We start from the raw sequence: 17,788 nt of genomic DNA, 5'->3' as shown, positions 1-17,788 counted from the left end.
TTCCAGTGAGCTATGACAAAACAAAGAGCATAAAAAAGCCTGTAGTGAAAAAACATGATTTAAATGAGATCAGTTAAAACATTTATGGCTTTCTGTATTCTGTGACTTTGCAAGGAAAGGACATTGTGAACGTTAATGAAACAAAAACACTGCACGTTTTATTTTGCAAGGCAAATACATACAGTTCTGAAGGGATTGATGCTCCTCTAATGCTCATTAAGAACTATTTTGAAAGGTTTTAAACACAAATGGATAGTTCTTTGCATTTTAAAACGGAATTAGCACCTCTTCCCCACCCCCAATGCAAACAGGTGACTGTGATCATAGAAAGCCTTGCAGCTGAAAGGATTTCCAATCAACACCCCTGATCCAGGCTCTCCACTCCAGCACCTCCCTTGGCAGGAATCAGTCTATGGTGAGATTACCAGGCATGAAAGGAAAGAGCCATCACTTAATGCACTTCCTATGCAGAGCAGCAGATGTCCAAGAGGATTCCAAGCCTAATGCTGATATATAATGCTGATTCCTGAAGCAGCATTTAACTGGGTTTCTGCATCTGTAACCTTCAGTAAAGAATGCTATTCACATGGGGAGGCATGTGGTACTGGAAGCAAGGCATAGATTCAGTGAATTGGATGGAAAGATTCTTCACAATTTGAAGAACTGTTTGTTTAGTCCTTCTTCCATGAATTTCTCTACTGAACAGTCATTTATAAATCTCACATGGCAATTTTTGCAGTTGCTTCATATCTACACAAAATTACAGCCTAAGTTTAAAATGCCACAAAATAACTTTTTAATTCTTAAAATATTTCCTTGAATTTCCTTGTAAACAGTTCTTGTACCAAACTTAGGATTTACTCTACAAATCAAGAGACTGGTTGACCAGTGGAAGTACATGCTTATGAATTCTAACCATTATCTTATTTTTCAGAAAAGATTCAAGAGTCCAACAGTATCTCAAACCTTGCACAGATTGTGGAGGTTTTGGTGTTTGTCTTTAATCTTAAGAACAAAGTAAAATTTACAACTGCTTTTAATAGAAAGCTTTTCCTTCATGGAACCTCGTTGTTACATTACCTACAGTAAGAACATACCACTACAGATCAACCCCAACTTCATCCTCTGCTCTTCAACAAATTAGATCTTAAATTCATGCTCTCATTCACTTCATGATTTCAAAACACAAAGAGTTCACATCCATATCGTCACCTTGAAAACTTTCCTGTACATGGGGATTTCCCACTTGCCCTACCCTACCCCTCCCACAGCTCCCTGTGTTATCCCCGCCCAAGCTCTTCCCTCCACACACCCCCAGCTGGCAGCTGCTACCCCTGTGCTCTGCTGGCTCACTTCAAGGTAGGTAACTCCACCCCAGACTTTCCAAGCCCACACTACTTGCAGTGAGTTCTAAACTCAGGACCATGCCTCAGTTCCTTACCACTTATTTCCAACTCTGCCCAGTGTGATTTCTTTCCATTGGCTGCTTCCTCTGAGGACATAATTGTGTACATCCTCCGTGGATCAGGTGGATCGTACTTTTCCTTGGGCATTCCTGTTGAAACCAAAAGGCAAGCGATTAACTGAGATATTATACACTGAGAATTCTTTACAAGGTAATGCCCATTTCAGTGAAATTTCATACTAGGCTTTTGTACCAAATACTTCCCAAAGCTACAGATAATGTGCCCATTTACAAATGTTGCTGAATAGGAAACACTGCTATAAAATTGAAAAACAGATTCCTAATGCTCCTAGAATGGCAGACAACAGCCTAGCCCCCTCCAAAAATTTACCAGAATCTGCAAAGCAGTTTAAAAATTCTGTCACACCACCTTCCATGGCTATGTTGTGTGTCCCTCAAAACCAACACATCCCATTGCAGGCTCTTGTTTCTTCAACAATGGAACTTCAAAAAGGGATGACCACCACCACTGGGATCTCATACTCGTGGAGAACATATTTACTAATAACTCTGATTACCTATCAGTTCCAGGTTTACTGCAATTCTCAACTTTTTACACAAATCAGCATCAAGAACAGAATTAAGGTTTCAAAAAGATCCTTAGTTCTTTAAATCTGCAAAATGATAGGTTTTAATCCAACCTTCAACCTACCCTCTGCAATCCGAAAATATTGCACCCAAAGTAGATATTTCTATCACTTTCTTCAGCCAGGTATTTAATACTGAAATTTTGCTTCATTCTTTTTCACATCATTCCTGGTAACTTTATAAGAATAATTTTTCTAGGTTCTTTTTACCATACTCAATCATGCTCCATGACAGAGAAGCAAACATTCCTCTCCAACAAACCACAAGCTATAAATCTATTTATATTAAATAAAGAAATTAAACAATGCTGGCTCAAATCACCCTTAAAAACACATTACAAGCAATATTATGCAATTATTCAGCAAAATAGATTACAGCAATATTATAGTACTACTCAAACCCACTCAATAAGCAAGCAGCTGTACTGGTCAAATTTCTAAGTACATCTTCCTACCAAGTCTTTTAAGGCTTTCTCATTTTTTCATTTCCTGGGACAATGTTGTCATTATATAAAATAATCAAAGAATAACTCCTAGTAAATAAGACTATCAACCAGACTCATAATCTGTTTACTGATTTTACTGAAAAATGTTTACTCTGCATGTTAAACAAAACAACAGAAATCCACCAAAAACTTTCTGATAATTATGCATCTTAATTAAAATAAAGCTTTTAGGTATCACATGCTTACTTTAATACAACAGCTCTTTTACTAAATCACACTCCTCCTTCCCTTTCCCACTACTGGTCAAAACCAGATTTCTGCAGTGAAAAGAAATTCCCCTTTAAGAAGTGAATTGTGGGTAAAAGGATCAGATTATAAATAGCAGCTGGGTGAGGCTCCTTCCAGAGTGAAGGCATTTGAGTACCCAGGGTGTGGGAATCACCAAGTGTAACACTTTTTTCATCAAACTTCACTAATTAAATGAGAGGAGAGCGGATTATAATCTCCAGAAAGGCAAAAGCCTAATTTCTTTCTGCAGTAACTATGCAACTGATGCAAAAAATACGTATCAGAGCAACGTATAGAGCATCTCTTCTGAATTTCTATGTATAATATATAGTTCACAAAGACCAAGTAAGAATGCTCCAGCTTGTCAGGAAACATTTCCCTTCGTTAGACGTTTACTGCTTTCTCTTCCTGCTGCTCCCTGAATTAATAAATATGTTCCAATTTTTTGAGAAGCAGGTATAGCAAAGACACAAATCTCATTCAGTACAGAAACACAAATGCTCCCCAGAGCACACTCAATCACATGCACTAATTAACAGCTTTGCTGGTACCAGCAGTGTATCACTGCTCACTGCTAGAAGAGGATGACATACTTTTCCAGTGGGTTTTGTTAATGCATACTAAACAATTAGAGATTTAAGAATTTGAGGGTTTAACACTGGATCCTGGTGATCCTGCACTCCCAGTCACTCCATGGCACCACCCTCCCTCTCAATAAAGATCCTGCTCTTTATGGTTTCCCCTCTCTCACTGCTGCATTTCTCAGAGGATGAGTCCCTGCTGTTTAGGATTACCAGGTGCCAAAAAAGCAGCAAATGCTTGAGGAGACCCTCCTGGTTGAAGGAGCTGCTGCTGCCCCAGAGCATCACTGCCACCAGCCACATCCAGGATACTGTCACACCAGGCATTACCACATCTTCATCTATCACCCAGAACTCAGAATTTCTCAAGAACTGACAGGAAGGCTAAATTTGGGTTGTATCTCACAGTACAGCATAAAATACAAACAGAACACCTTCAATTGCATTTCAAAACTTCACAGCATGGAGTAGCTCAAGAAAATCAGTCTCTTTTACTGTCTCCTTTCTCCACCTCCCCAAATCCAAATTTAGCACCTGCTGAGCTGCTACAGTAAAACATAAAAGCTGAGGTAAACATCAGATTAAGTGATAGAGTTTTGTCAGACTAAAGTAATTTTTAGTAAGACCCATAATATAGTGTTGAACATCCTTAGAACCATTGATAACTGCAGCTCTTAACAATCATTATGGTAATTTTCAAAAGAGCTTATACCACCTGTAATTTTCGCTTACATCGATACAGATGGTGAAACACCAATGTTAGGTTCTTATTGCATGCAGTAAATCAGTTTGTAAAGGAGAAAATCTTTATAACAAAGATATGACATGGATTCCTGGAACATGCTCCAGACTACATAAATTTAATGAAAAGGACATTTAAGTATGTTTGAATGCAAATGAAATTGTTTACTATCTCGTACCAGGTTATTAAAATTGTCATTTTAATAGCTGTAAAAACAGAAGAGCTTGAGAGCTGTACTGAGTGTGGCTGCCCACTCCCACTGTGGGTCACTCAGTCCCTATACAGAATTAACATCCCTTACCCCAAAGAAACTGAGCCACGCAACAGTGCACAGGTCTGACACAGGGAATTAGAGCTCAAGCCTCCAGTGCAGACGCTGCCTTAAGCCCTTGTTTGTAGGGGGTGCTGAGATACTGGCATTGGGACAGGGTGAGGGGCAGCAGGGACCAACAGCCCCTCCAGGGAAGGGTGACAGGGACCAGGAAGAGAAGGAAAAACCTGAAGATTGTTATGTCAAGGGAGGGCAACCTGCTGGAAGAGAGCTGGCTACTGCAGCAGGTGGGTGTGGAGCTCTGGCTCAGGCTTCTCTCAGAACAGACCACTGGAGACAAAGCCAAATGTTCCCAGGTCGAGCTGCAGCTGCCCCGATTGCTGCCTGCCTCTCCAGATGGCAGCCATGACTGCAGGCAGGCCATGCACAGCCAGGCTGGGCGCTGGGGCTGGGACTGCCCTGGACAGTGACAGTGCCATCGCCAGCACCATGAGCTCCTGAGGTGCCCCCCCAGCCACAGCATCAGGGCCATGGAGGGCACCATGTCAGCAGGAGCTGGTGGCCTAGAAAAGGACTTCCTGGAGGCCAAGCTGGCTTAGATATGCTGCTCGCTGTAGAAGAACAAAGGGAGTTCAGCTCATTGCCTGACAAGACATTTGGAATGGTTAAATGTCCTCGGCTATGGACTTGTGCAAAGTGGAAGCTGGACTATGAGGTAGTTAATGCTCCAGGTGACTATGGAAACTACCAATAAATAATGTCTTCAAAATGGAGAAATGAGTCTTCTCTGAGGGACAGGCAGAAAAGATGACGACTTTTTTCAACTTTGTTCTACTCTTCTGTCATTTTCATGAAATTGGAAGATAGCGAGGAGGAAGATTTAAACAAAATAAGTAGGTGAGCAGATACTTTGAGATTAAGGTTTTGGGTTTTTTTTAAGCACCCCAATACTACAGCAATTCTTCATTTCCTGAAATGCTTTCTACAATATCATGACAAATTAACTTGATTTCAAAACTAAACGTATTGGACAACTCCTGTAGGCCAAATACAATCTTTTATACTATTACTATGGATGTAGATATCAAGTTTGCCCCTAAAATATCATCTTAAGATTAGGGAAACTTGAATTCTAAAACTGTATAGAAAATTATGAACAAGTAAGAGCAACACAGTGTTCAGACATAATTTAAACTGATCCAAACAACTATTCTGAAATAACTACTTCCATACTTACTATGAACTATCTATAAAACCCATTTGGAAACCTGGGAGTACCTTTAGAAATACTTCAATCACAATGCTGAAGCATTACAGCTCTGCTTCTGAAACTTCCTAACACATTTCAGTGACTTCTTTTGACTTCCCTTCCTTCCCCTTTATTTGATTTTACTTGTCACTGACACACTAATGCAGATCAGGAGATAGCCAGGACGGAAAAGTAAACAAAGTAGCACCACACCTGATCAAGTGCAGAATTACTCAAACTTTTTGCTACTTTAATTAAAAACAGTGAAAAAACAATGCAAGTCTAGATCTAATAAAGTAAGAAGTAACAAGACAATTGGACAATATTTTCCATTTGTTGATGCAGGGTAGTATTACTTGCCAAATAAATTATTTCTCAGCTGCTGAAAAGTAGCAGGATAGAAAGCAATCTATTAAGTTGCTCAAAGATTTCATAAGAAAACAATAGCACATATGAGAGACTTTTTTTCCCCTTTCTCTCTCCAAACCCTCAACTGGAAGCTCACTCCAGACCATTCTTTTGTAACCTTGTGCCTTTAACCCTGAAGCTCTTTTCCATGCAATCCAAAGTTTCATTTAAAAAAGGGTTCCAACGACCTTCCCCACAAATATAAATGTTTCTTAAATTGTCTGGTCTGTTTTGAATTCAAAGTTAATTTAGGATCTTCCACACCCTCTACCACTTGCATGAAGCAGAACTAAGCTGGTCCTGCTGCAGTTCCTCCTCCCCAGGACCCTGTATTTCCACTTCACTCTTGCATCAGCACAGACTTTTCTCTGATAACAAAGGAGGTGGTGAAGAGAATTAAACTGGTTAAGGGGGGGGGAAAGAAAAAATATATATACTTGAGGGAGACTAGATTCCTGTGTTATTATTATTCCTGTACAGCAGGAATGCATGTGTGCATTTGCAGCTGTTGAAATCGGGACACCACCAAAATGGCACTTCTGGCCACACTGACACAAAATCTCTTCTTCCACAGCAGGAAGCAAACTCTTGCTTCCAGCTACCCTCGCCCAGTTAAACAGTAACACTGAACAAAGTCTGAAATTCTAACTGAAGGCAAAGTACATTGCATTTTAGATAACTTAAGGCTGTAGCAGGTCTAGCAATGTATAGGCTGATTAGATGTGTTAAGCTGTATTGAAAGGGTTAATTTCTACTGTTGAGCTTTACTAGAATTAACAGGAATATCTGCTTTCATCTCCAAACAAACAGTGACCTTCTCCAAAGAGAACAGAAGTACCTCTAAAAGACAACTATTGTACTTTGGAAAAAAAATCTTTAAGATAATTTCATAGTGCTGTATTTCAGTCCTACTGTAAAACTGCAGATTTGCCCTTTCCTACTCAAAGACTCACTACCCCTTGTTTAAAAAGTGCTTTTCCAACATGAATCAAGCTTGCTGCTTTCCCTGTCCTGTCACTGGTGGCGCTTTACTGAGCAAGTCATGAATTTCTATGGGAACTTAATTACATTTCTGCTTGAAGTACAAGCAAATAAGCAACAACACTGTCCCTGGCCAGGATGACAAGGTGCAACATCTGGCACGTCCTCACAGAAAAGCCACAGCGGCTTGAACAGGGTTTATGATAAAGGTCAGTCCCTGCAGAATTTACACACTTGACTTGATGAGTTGAGTCAATAACTGAATTTATCCTCAGCCTGTTCCATGCCTGGGCAACAAATTCGAGAGTGATGTCAATACCAAAAACTGATGGAAAAATATTCATGGGCAAGATACCATGATGAGGAAAGGAAACAAATACCCAATGCATCCCAGCTAAACCTCAAGTGCCCTGTGAAGTACATTTAATGTGTTTCAGCTAAATTCTTATTTTAAATTATTTGACATCACCCCACCCACCTAAGACATAAAACTAGAGAATTGGATGTTTTTTTCTGTATCCGGATACTGTTCTTACAAAGCCTTCTAAATTTCATTATCTTATTTTTATAAATGTCTTATTCAAAACATACTAAATAGAAACTTTGGTTTAGTGAAAATAAATCTTAATATGTGCCTGTAGTTTTGTATTTCCCAACTACTAGCAAGTATACACCATAATATGGAAAAACACTTGCAATCTGCTAAGAAACATAACTTGCTACATATTGCATAGTTTGTTACAATATAGTATACAATATATATTTATGTTACACAAATTTAACACATTTTTATACAAAATGTATTTTACTACAATGTATTGCAACATATCTGCAAAATATATTTTGCTACAATACACAAGCAGATAAACGACAGTTCAGGAAAAGCAGGTGTGAGCCATCACCCAAAGAAAAAAAAAACCTGAAATAATTAAATCTGCCTCAGAATTGAGAAATCCATACTACAGTATATTAGAACTAAAATCACAAATATAAACAGAAATTTAAGGACTTGCACATCTATTGAAATAAAACCTTACATTTAACTTCGTAGGCATGAACCATATCCCTCTATTGAAATACATACAAAGAAAACACCAGTGTTGCAAGAAACCACATATTTATTTTTCCCTACTAGTATGCTACTTCAAGGCAAATATCAAGTCTGTTGTGTAAACACCTATTATTTGTGGACTAGTACAAACACTCTTGGCATTTTATTTGAAAAAAGCTGTTCAAGTAATTTTTTTTACAGTATTTGGTATTGAAAAAATAAGGCTAGGAAAAATCCGATTGGGAAATCAGCTAAAGGCCAACACCTGAATATTTCAGAACACATGTTGTAAGTTAAAATTTCCTTTTGCCTAGTGTGGGGAGGGATGGCATGGACCAGCTGTGGGCACAGGCAGAACTGCAGCAGCAGAAGGACAACTGAAACACTCCCCCCCCCGCCCCCCCAAAAGACTCAACTATAACATGTGGGAAGGTGTCAAGATCCCTTTAACCCAATTTATAGCTTAATGTTGGAATAATCTAAATTAAAATTATAAAAAAAGCTGTTGAGTCAACATGAAGTCAATTGATTCATTCCAAGTATTTTTTCACTCCTTAAGATCACATTTTAGTGTCTGTTAGCATATTAAGATTTAATGGCTTCATCGGGGATGTAATGCTTCTCCATCCTATTCTGAGGACTTCTAAAACTGTAATTTTACATGACTGCCAATACAAACCTACGAGTTACCCTTCCTCTTTTTCAGACTTAAGATAATGCTGTGGATGTGAACATGCATGTGAACATGTGTAATAATAAATACAAGACACTGATTAAGTCAATATCCATTAATTCATATAAGTGTATCTGTAATATTATTAATCAGATGAGTTATTTGAATTTGCATATACAAGTTCTACTAGAGAAAACTCAGAAGCTGACAAAATGCTTTAATATTCTTTTAAAAATCTATAAAGCTGTTAAAGTTCAGCAAACCCCTTAATCTAGCCAAAGCTGACTAAAACGAACCGTAACCCTCCTAAAACTCAAGCAAAGCATCCTGGTTCAGATAAACTGGGCCATAAATGTCAAAGGATTTACTTGCTGTCTTCAAATCAGGAAGACTCTATTAGACTAGAGAGCACTGACTAGAACAGGCTTTAAATTTTGTTAAGTTCAAAACTCAGTCATTTCGTATTTTTAAGAAGAGCATATTAAATTTTGACCTGCAGGTATTTCAAATTTAATTAAGGTTTCTTTGTCCTTCATAACTACTTGTTTATGGAAATGCAAACTGCCTGGCTCCAGCTGGCAGTGGCAGGCATAGGGAGGACGTCATTTTCCCAACTTCTACTTTTTCTACCCAACCCCTGCCTATTACAATTTCCCACAGATAAGCGATGTGCAGCCCCGTGTTTTAATGGTGTACGTGTAATCCTCTAAACCTTGCACAGTGTGAAAAAACTTGTTTACCATCATTTCACTAATGCAAAGAATTGCCTAATTGCCACTTCCATGTTCAGCTATAAAAACTATTTTAGGTTCAGAAGAGACGTCTAAAATGGTCAGAGTAAAAAAAGGCACAATTGAGGACAAAGGTCCTTGACTCCTCCATCTTCTAGACAGACCTGTTCTATCAGACCCATGATAAAAAACTCTCAAATTCCCACCCCTTACCCTGCACAACATATAATCATTAGAAATACGATGTCCAAATGTGCTCAGTGTTGCAAACATGGTCCAGATGATTAGAATAGTTCTTAATTATCAGAAATTGTATCTAATTATGACTATAGTAAAAGGCTGCTGTATACAAAACAAACACTAACACAAAACCAAATTGCAAAGCAAAGCCTGACCTTAACTGGTACCCCTGGAACCACATTGGCTAGTACTAATGAGTACTGCACAGCATTCAGCTTTTTGCACATTCTGTTAGTGTATTCTGAAACGCCAATATATTAAAGAGATGTCAGGTTCACTAATTACTTTAAGAATTTAAATAAATTGCATTGCATTACAGAATTGTATACTGTACAAGTCAGATAGAACCTAAAAGACCAGCTTTAAAAAGGAAGACCTGTGTTGTAAAACATTTAACTTCAGGTTTTATAAATGTAGGCAGAAAGACCAAGGCTTAAAAACTTCATCTACAAATGCCTCTAGAAAGCTGAGAATAGTCTTACACTCCAAAACATTAATATAATACCAACCCCCACTCCACTGGCTGTATCCAATCATATTTGACAATTTAGTTATGATTCTTCACAACACATGGAACACTGATTCTTGTTTAGGGGACCTAGTGTAAAATTTCTCATCTTGGTCCAACTCAGTGAGCTATTGCAAATACTGGCACATGCACCAACACGTTCCTTACCACATTTTCCTTTATGTGTCTGCAGAATATTTACCACGTTTTTGTTGCTCCATGGGGGAAAACCAAAAGCCACCACACAAAACACTATTTCTTAGTCTTATAACAGAGCTAAGGAGTAACAGAGAACTCAGCTACTTTAAATGAAATTTGGACATGAGCTCATTCTCAGCATTCCTGCTATAGAACTGAACTAGAACTTGACAAGAGATGTCAGTATCTAAAGCCAAAAATCTCTGCCTTCCTTGAACACAATTTCAAGATACCTAAATGCTTGTTAGTATTAGTGTTGCTAAACTAACTGAAGGTCAGGATGTTACAGAAGTCATTGCACAGTGGATGCTCTACCCATCTAGCCACATCCTGACAGCAAGCAAATTATTCACAGATTGGTTTTACTTCAAATTTACTTCAAGCCTAAAAATGTTTTTCCACAACCATGCTCTTGTGCAACAAAGCCAACTCAAGACTTCTTTCCTGTCCCCATGTTCCACTGCATCACCTCTCTCAGTTTTGTTGATGCAGCTGTTTGCAAAACAATACTGAAAACCAAGAATGACACTCAGCTAAGAAAATGGGGTTTAGAGGTTGTGGGGGTTGGGTTGTTTTTAATAATGAAGTATCACTGCTCAGCCACATCACTGGCTGGTTTTGAGCATTACTCTGGCAACAGTTGTAATGACATGAATGATGAGCAACCAAAGTAGCAGCTTTCCAAATTCTGCCACTAAAGAGAAGTCCTGACCTACTAAATCAGAAGAAACCATGAGGTGATCTAGTCCACTGCTCCCTATGCCACGACTGGCTATTGCAAATCTCCAGAGGTGGATCTTTCATCATGCTCCTCATCAAAACAGGATTCTTTACTAGTTTTAATTATTCTTCACCCTTATTACTTGTTCCTAAAAGCTCTCATTCCTGAAAGTACTCTGAAGATGAATTGTGATTAATGCTGCACTGAAATTCCCCTTAACCCACAGGACCTTTGCTTTGTCAGACAAAGCTCCTCTGTTGGGTGAGCAACTGTTAAAACTTCTTTAAAACAATATTTAGAAGTATTAATGGTAAGTGTGGCATAAAATTCCCCAATACTTTTTATATTTAGCCATTATGATGCCATTTCCTTGCTCTGACAGGTGATACACATCAGATGGTGCATGGCCAACCCTGGTGGTGTTTTAGTTTAGTTTCAAGCCTTCTGTCTTTGTAGGTGTTGGGTAAACGTGGCCTTTGCTGCAAATATCACATGAAAGATCTGTCTCTGAAGCAAGTTTTTTTTCTGATCCCTGACTTTGCAAACTGATTTATGCAGGGAGACACTTTTGTGGAGAGGTATTTAAGTCAGATCAATGTGCAGGATCCACATCTCACCCATCAATACACTCCAAAATAGCTCAAGCAATAAAGCTGCATATTATTTGTAACATGCAGGATATGACATTATTGTATATTCCTGGTCTCCTAACCACGACTGCATCTTGGTCTCCTAACCAAGATGCTGCACCTTCATGACAGGATCCATCACTCAAATTGCCTCAGCATGTTCTGGAAAACCACAGACTTCCAATTGAAACTGCTGCCTTGCTAAGGAAAGGGGGAAGCTCAAAGGATGCTTTTGAGATACTGGTCTTATAAAATGGAACAAAAACTTTAGGAAGGTCTTCAGGTAGGGAGCCCCTTCACTTGCAGAATAAAGGCTGCATACCAGGAACATGAACTAAGATGCATAAAAGAGCCATCCAAATATCCAGGCTGTGATCACAGTGTCGAGTTGGCAGCCTCCACAGAACAACTAACAGCATTCCCAGTCTAAAAAAATCTAAAGTCAAATCAATCTCTTCCTGCAGATCTCCATTGCAGCATAAATTGGAATCCTAACAGCAAGTATTTTAGTTCTAAAATAAACAACTGTATATATTAACTGCTCCTAGTCCCTCCTTGATTCATACACTAGAAAAAAGGCCTCCAAGGCATTAATGAAAGGATTCATGTTGCAGTCTTACAAAAGGAAAAACTGAGTTGTTGCCAATCTTTTTTTTTTAACAAGCACCATCTTGGAGGCACAATTAGCAGCTAAAAGTACATGTTAAGCATTTAAACAGCTTTTTCTTTGGGACCTGCCTAAGCATTTGTAAACTCTTAAAGATGTCAGCTGCAGAAATTGCTCCATGTAGAAACTGAGAGTGCAGGTCCCCAAGCTTATGCCAAGACTCCCTTGTTGAGTGGACTTGTACAGCCCAATTTCAATGTAAGAACATAAATTATGTCACTTAACACAATGCTAATAATCTTGCAGGCTATTGTACAATAATCACACTTCCAAGTGTGAAACACCAACACTTCAGAAGGAACAAAACAGATGAAACCCTGCAGTGACTCAGCTTGAGCAATTTATGCATAAAGCTTTCAAAATTACACCATGGAGAAGGCTAAATTTAGACTGGAATCAGTAATGTCAGTGTTTTGACATGGGAAGCAGTGTAAAACCTCAATATATGGATTGAAAACCCCAGATACTTTGTATGCAACTGGGTACGGCTCAACCTCTGCCTCATGCAACTAGAACTAAAATCTGGTGGTCGGCTCTGTGGAGCATATTCTTGTGGTGTTTTAAGGTCACTGGCAGCTTTTTGAAGTCCAATGTACACAACTTTAATCTTTCAATACTACATATATTTCCTGAAAATAAAACCCCTATAGAAATAAGTGTCAATTCTTGTACAATCCCATCAGTTCTGAAGACTGAAAGGCATCCTCATTCCTAAAGATTTCTGTGTAGCATCTTGGCCTAATGTGGCCCTGTTTGAGACTGGGATATAATGCCCAGACTGCACATACACAAGTGTACAGCCAAAAGGACGTGACAAAAAAATATAATAATTTAAAATTCAACAGGCTGTTAGCAAACAGAACCAGGGCCTCTACAACAGGGACTGCACAAGTGGATGGAAGAATTCTGGTTCACTACATGGACTCCTGGCACAGTGGTGAGCCAAACGGCATGGCACAGTGTGCTACGAACACCAATATTTAAGTTTTTTGGTAACAGAGTAACACAACCATTTTTGTTTATACAGCCACATTTTCAAATATAGATTCTTTTGTTCATATGTTGGGAAAGAATTTTTAGTTTGCTCAGTCTTGGAACCATTTTGAAGACAAACATTGCACTTGGTTAAAAGAATGTCTTCCTAATATCTAGTACAGCCCTATCTTGAAAAGGTACCATGCTCATTCAATTTGTGACCCTTCATAACATGTTTTCAAGTCTTCATGTATAAAATGTCAAATGCATTTACCTGCCCCTGCAGTATTACAGTTTCATCTATCTTTATATTTCAATTCTTCCTCTAAAATTCAAGCACAGTAAACAGCCTGAGCATGAGACTGTATTCAGAGTTCAACTTCAGAATGCAAACAGGAAAGAGGTGCATGGTAGGATCCTTTTTAAACATGGGCTGATCCAAGCGATTCAGGTGAAAAGTGAACAAAGAGTTAATCCAAACGCGAAGGGCTCCATTTCAGTAATAGCATGAATAAACCCCCACAGAAGGCTTCATTGCTAGCAGCAAACTCCACAGAGTCCAGATGAACCAGCAGGAAGAACAGAGGGCGGATAATCCTGTAAAATTACCCCAGTGGAAATGTTGATAAATTCCCAATTACGAGACCTGCTCTAGAATGAAAAGAAATGCGAGATACAATACAATTACCAGTCAACACTTGCACATCTTTGTATTTAAGCTAGACAAATACCACAGGTATTTCTTAATCCCTTGGATTTTGAATTAGTTACCCACTGTGCCGAAATCTAGATTATGAAAATAAGCCCCAGAAATCAAATGAAAAAACAGGCAATCTGCTACTCTAGTTACAAAGGAAATACCCATCCATGAAGTCCTATTTTCAGTGATACAATTTTCTATGCGTTTGTGCAAATACAGATGGCTGTATTAAAAAACAAACAAACAAACAAAAAAAAACCCAAAACAAAACAAAGAGAAAAACCCAAGACAATCTTTAGCTTACTGCATTTGTTTTGAATATAGTTCTTACATGACACAAAGCAAAGCCATACAGAATCAGATTGAAGAAGACCTCTAAGATCATCGAGTCCAACCTAGGACTACAACCTTGTAGGTTTCGTATGAATTTTTAATGTTTGTGGAAAAAATGCTGATAAAATACGTGTTCACCATAGATACCAAGACACAGACAAGTGCATTAGATAACTCCTTTGATAAAGCCTTGTCTGATCCCAGGCTTATCGCTCTCCATAAAATTCTGGAGGAGGAAAGGCTGTCCTGTGAGCCCCAGGACGGACCGGGGGGTGCGGGAGCTGCCCACCGCCCGCTCCCCCGCACTATGCGGTTCCGCAGGCAGCCCAGGCGCTCATTCCCCACGCCCTAGCGGGCAGTGACCCCGCTCGGGCCCCGCCCGGTTACGGCACGACGGCCGGGCCGCCGCGATCGCGATCCCGGCCCCGGCGCCGCCGCCCCCCGCCCCAATTCCCTCTGTTTATCCCTGCATGCGCCTGTCCCGCGGCCTCGCGCGCCCGCCCCCCGCGCCTCCCCATTGGCCGCCGCCGCTGTCACTCACGGCCCCCGCGGCCCCGCATTGGCCGCCGCTGCTGCCACTCAGCGCCCCCGCCCGCCCCGCCGCTCCCTCCGCCGGAACGAGCGAGCGGCGCTCCGGCCCCGGCGCCAGCGCGGCCGCGGCTCCCGCTGCCGGCGGGGCGGGGAGGGACGCGAGGGCGGGCGGCTGCCGCGGCTCCTTCCGGAGCAGGAGAAGCGCTCCGCTGACAGGCAGCGCTGCCGCCCCTCGCTGCGCGCCCAGCCAGGCGGATCGGCCTCCGGGGAGGCAGCGGCGCGGGGCGCCGTGCGTGGAGGGTGGACGGGCAGTTCCCCCGACTGATGTCATTTCCCTCGGCCTTTTGTTTAATTATTTTAAACTCAATTGCACGGTGAGGGAAAAAAAAAAAAAAAAAAACAACAAAAACAACAAAACCTACCAACACCAATAATAACAACAACAACAAAAAAAACCAACTTCAGGTTTCCAGATGCCATTATACTAATTTATCTTAATTGCCTCTCCGATGCAAACAGCCGGGCTCCTGCGCGGCGCCGCCCGGCCCGGCTCCCTCCCAGGCTCCGTCCCTGCCTCCCGCTCGCCGGTGGGCGCTCGCGGGGCTCGGCCCGGGGGTGCCGAGCCCCCTCCCCGCCGCCCCCGCTTCGAAAGCCGCCTTTCCTCGCCGCCTCCCCGGCCGCGGAGCCTCCTCCGGGCGTCCTCGCAGCAGCGACTGCCCAGGCCCAGCACCCCCCCCGCCGGACCCCCCCACGCTCAGCGGGGCCTCGGCCCCCCCCGACACCCCCAAACGACGCGGCGCGGGGGCTTCTCCCCGCCGAGCCCGGGGGTCCCCCCTCGCCGTGCTACCGCCGGTCCCCCCCCTCAGCGCACTCCTCCCGCAGCGCTGCCCCCCCCCGCCCCGGGCAGAGCCCCCCGCTCCGGGCCGGGCGCCGGGGCCGCCCCTACCTGTGGCTGCAGCATCCCCGTCCCCCCGCCGCCCTCGCTCCGCCGCCTGCCTGGCTCTTTGTTTCCTGCCGCGGGCCGGACGGGAGAGCGGCTCCCCCCCGCCTCCTCCTCACACTCATTGAAAGCAAACAAGCATCATGGCGGCGCTGGCGGCGGCGGCGGCTGCGGGCGGGCCGGCCCCCCTCCTCCGCCTCCTCCTCCTCCTTCCTCTCCTCCTCCTCCTCCTCCTCTCCGCTCCGCTCTCCGCCCCACCTGCCCAGGCCGCCCGCACTGCGCGCACGCTCGGCGGAGGGAGGCCGGCGAGGGGGCGGCAGGGCCGGGGGGCCGCGGGGGATGCGGAGGGAGGAGTTTGGAGCGTGTTTGGGGGTACGGCCGCAGGAACGCGGCGGGGGGAAAGCGGGTGAAAGTAACGAGTGGGCTGCGGGGTAAGGCTCGAAAGCCGTGCAAGTGGTGTATGGCAGGAAAGGGGGCTCCTAGCAGGAACCCGAGCAAGGCGAATGGGAATAATCACTTGTTTGGAAAAGAACTTTTAAATTCTCCTGCAAAGGCCCAAGTGCGGAACTCAGCCTTGAAGTGGATGGGCTCAGACACGGTGCGGGTGATAGGCCAAATGCTTTTTAGGGAAGACAACATGTCTTCGATGTTTGTGTCTTTAATGGGAAACCAGTACCTCGGATCCTTCACTGTGACACACTCAGGAACAATGTTTACTGTGAAATGTCCCCCAGAATTGCCAGCAGCACCTTTTTGAAATTCAGGTTGTAGCTCACGTAATTTTCTCATGAACTGATTATTGGATGCAAACCAAGATATTTAGAAAAATAAAGTACGTTCTCATTAAGTGTTATTATTACTGGCCCTGCACAACAAGACTTTATGGATGAGGGATGCCAAGTGAAATGATGGTGGGGAAGTGCCATCCATGCTGTAATACTAGCAAAACGCCTAAATAATGACTTCCAAATTAAGGATTTTGTCAGTTTTTCAGAGAGTAAAAATGATGCTGCATCAAATGAGCACTTGGTGCACACCACTTCATTCAAAGGAATAGTGAAGACAAAGACACTGTCCCAGATATCCAGAACTGTTCCAGAACCCTGTTTATGATCTGGGAAAGCTGAATAGGAATTGAGGCCTCTATTTAGGTATAACTGGATATGTAGCTGGAAATAAATGGCACTCACACTGTTGTGCAGCGAAGCATTCTCTTTTAACTCAGTGTGAGAGAGGATGGTACCAGGTCCAGCTTCTGAGGAACACCACCCCCATCTGTGGAGGCCAGTGCTTTGGAAAACATGACCCTGGCATGCTGCTGACCAAACCTGCTCACAGAACATCCTCCATGGAAAGGTTGACACTTGGTTGGAAATAATCCTGCTTGTACTTCAGATTGCTGTTCAGCCTTATCATATCATATATCTGAAATGCTCTTGGATGATAAACTATCTCCTCTCCACATGGTGCAGTCCTGCGCTAAGATATCCAAGCCTGCTCCATTACGGATGCGCACGGGCTCTGGCAGAATGCCGTATCTGCTTCCCCGTGTTGGCTGGCTCTGGAGAGCTGACAGTCATTCAGAACTGACTCGAGTAGCTCTACATGTCATTCTCTTGCACTGCATGTCTTTTCTTTCCGATAAGCAGCTGTCCTGCACATTCTTCGGTTAATACTTTCTGGGTCAGATATGGCCTCAATAGACTATATCATTTTGCCCAGAGCAAATTCTCCAAAAGCAGTAGGAAAGTCTTTGAATACGATGCAGGATTTTCCAGGAATTGCTGCTCAGCAAAGAAAATTCAGTTGATCAGAAGTCTCTTGAAAAATGCTTGCAGGGAACCTTCATTCCTCAGGGATGGATGCTGGGGTA

The 17,788-nt window shown here is 42.4% G+C and overlaps 1 protein-coding gene across 3 annotated transcripts in view; it reads right to left on the bottom strand.

The window, feature by feature from the left end:
* The window catches only part of CNOT6 (CCR4-NOT transcription complex subunit 6), a 32,605-nt gene extending 16,574 nt beyond the window's left edge, over nt 1-16,031 (bottom strand). For 2 of the 3 annotated variants that reach the window (XM_053990962.1, XM_053990964.1), the window contains exons 1-2: nt 15,922-16,031; nt 1,442-1,555 (exon numbers count right to left, since the gene is read on the bottom strand). In XM_053990962.1, the coding sequence (XP_053846937.1) occupies nt 1,442-1,553 (112 nt within the window). In that variant the 5' untranslated portion in view covers nt 1,554-1,555; nt 15,922-16,031. Of the gene's footprint in view, nt 1-1,441; nt 1,556-13,685; nt 14,063-15,921 lie in introns of all 3 variants that reach the window. The other variant, XM_053990963.1, reaches the window with a different exon arrangement.
* Between the last annotated feature and the right edge of the window lie 1,757 nt (nt 16,032-17,788).

The sequence above is a fragment of the Vidua macroura genome, chromosome 15 (genome assembly GCF_024509145.1).
Source record: "Vidua macroura isolate BioBank_ID:100142 chromosome 15, ASM2450914v1, whole genome shotgun sequence".
Lineage (NCBI taxonomy): Eukaryota > Metazoa > Chordata > Aves > Passeriformes > Viduidae > Vidua > Vidua macroura.
Note: the sequence above shows the minus strand (reverse complement) of the source record. Positions and strands in the feature narration are given on the sequence as shown.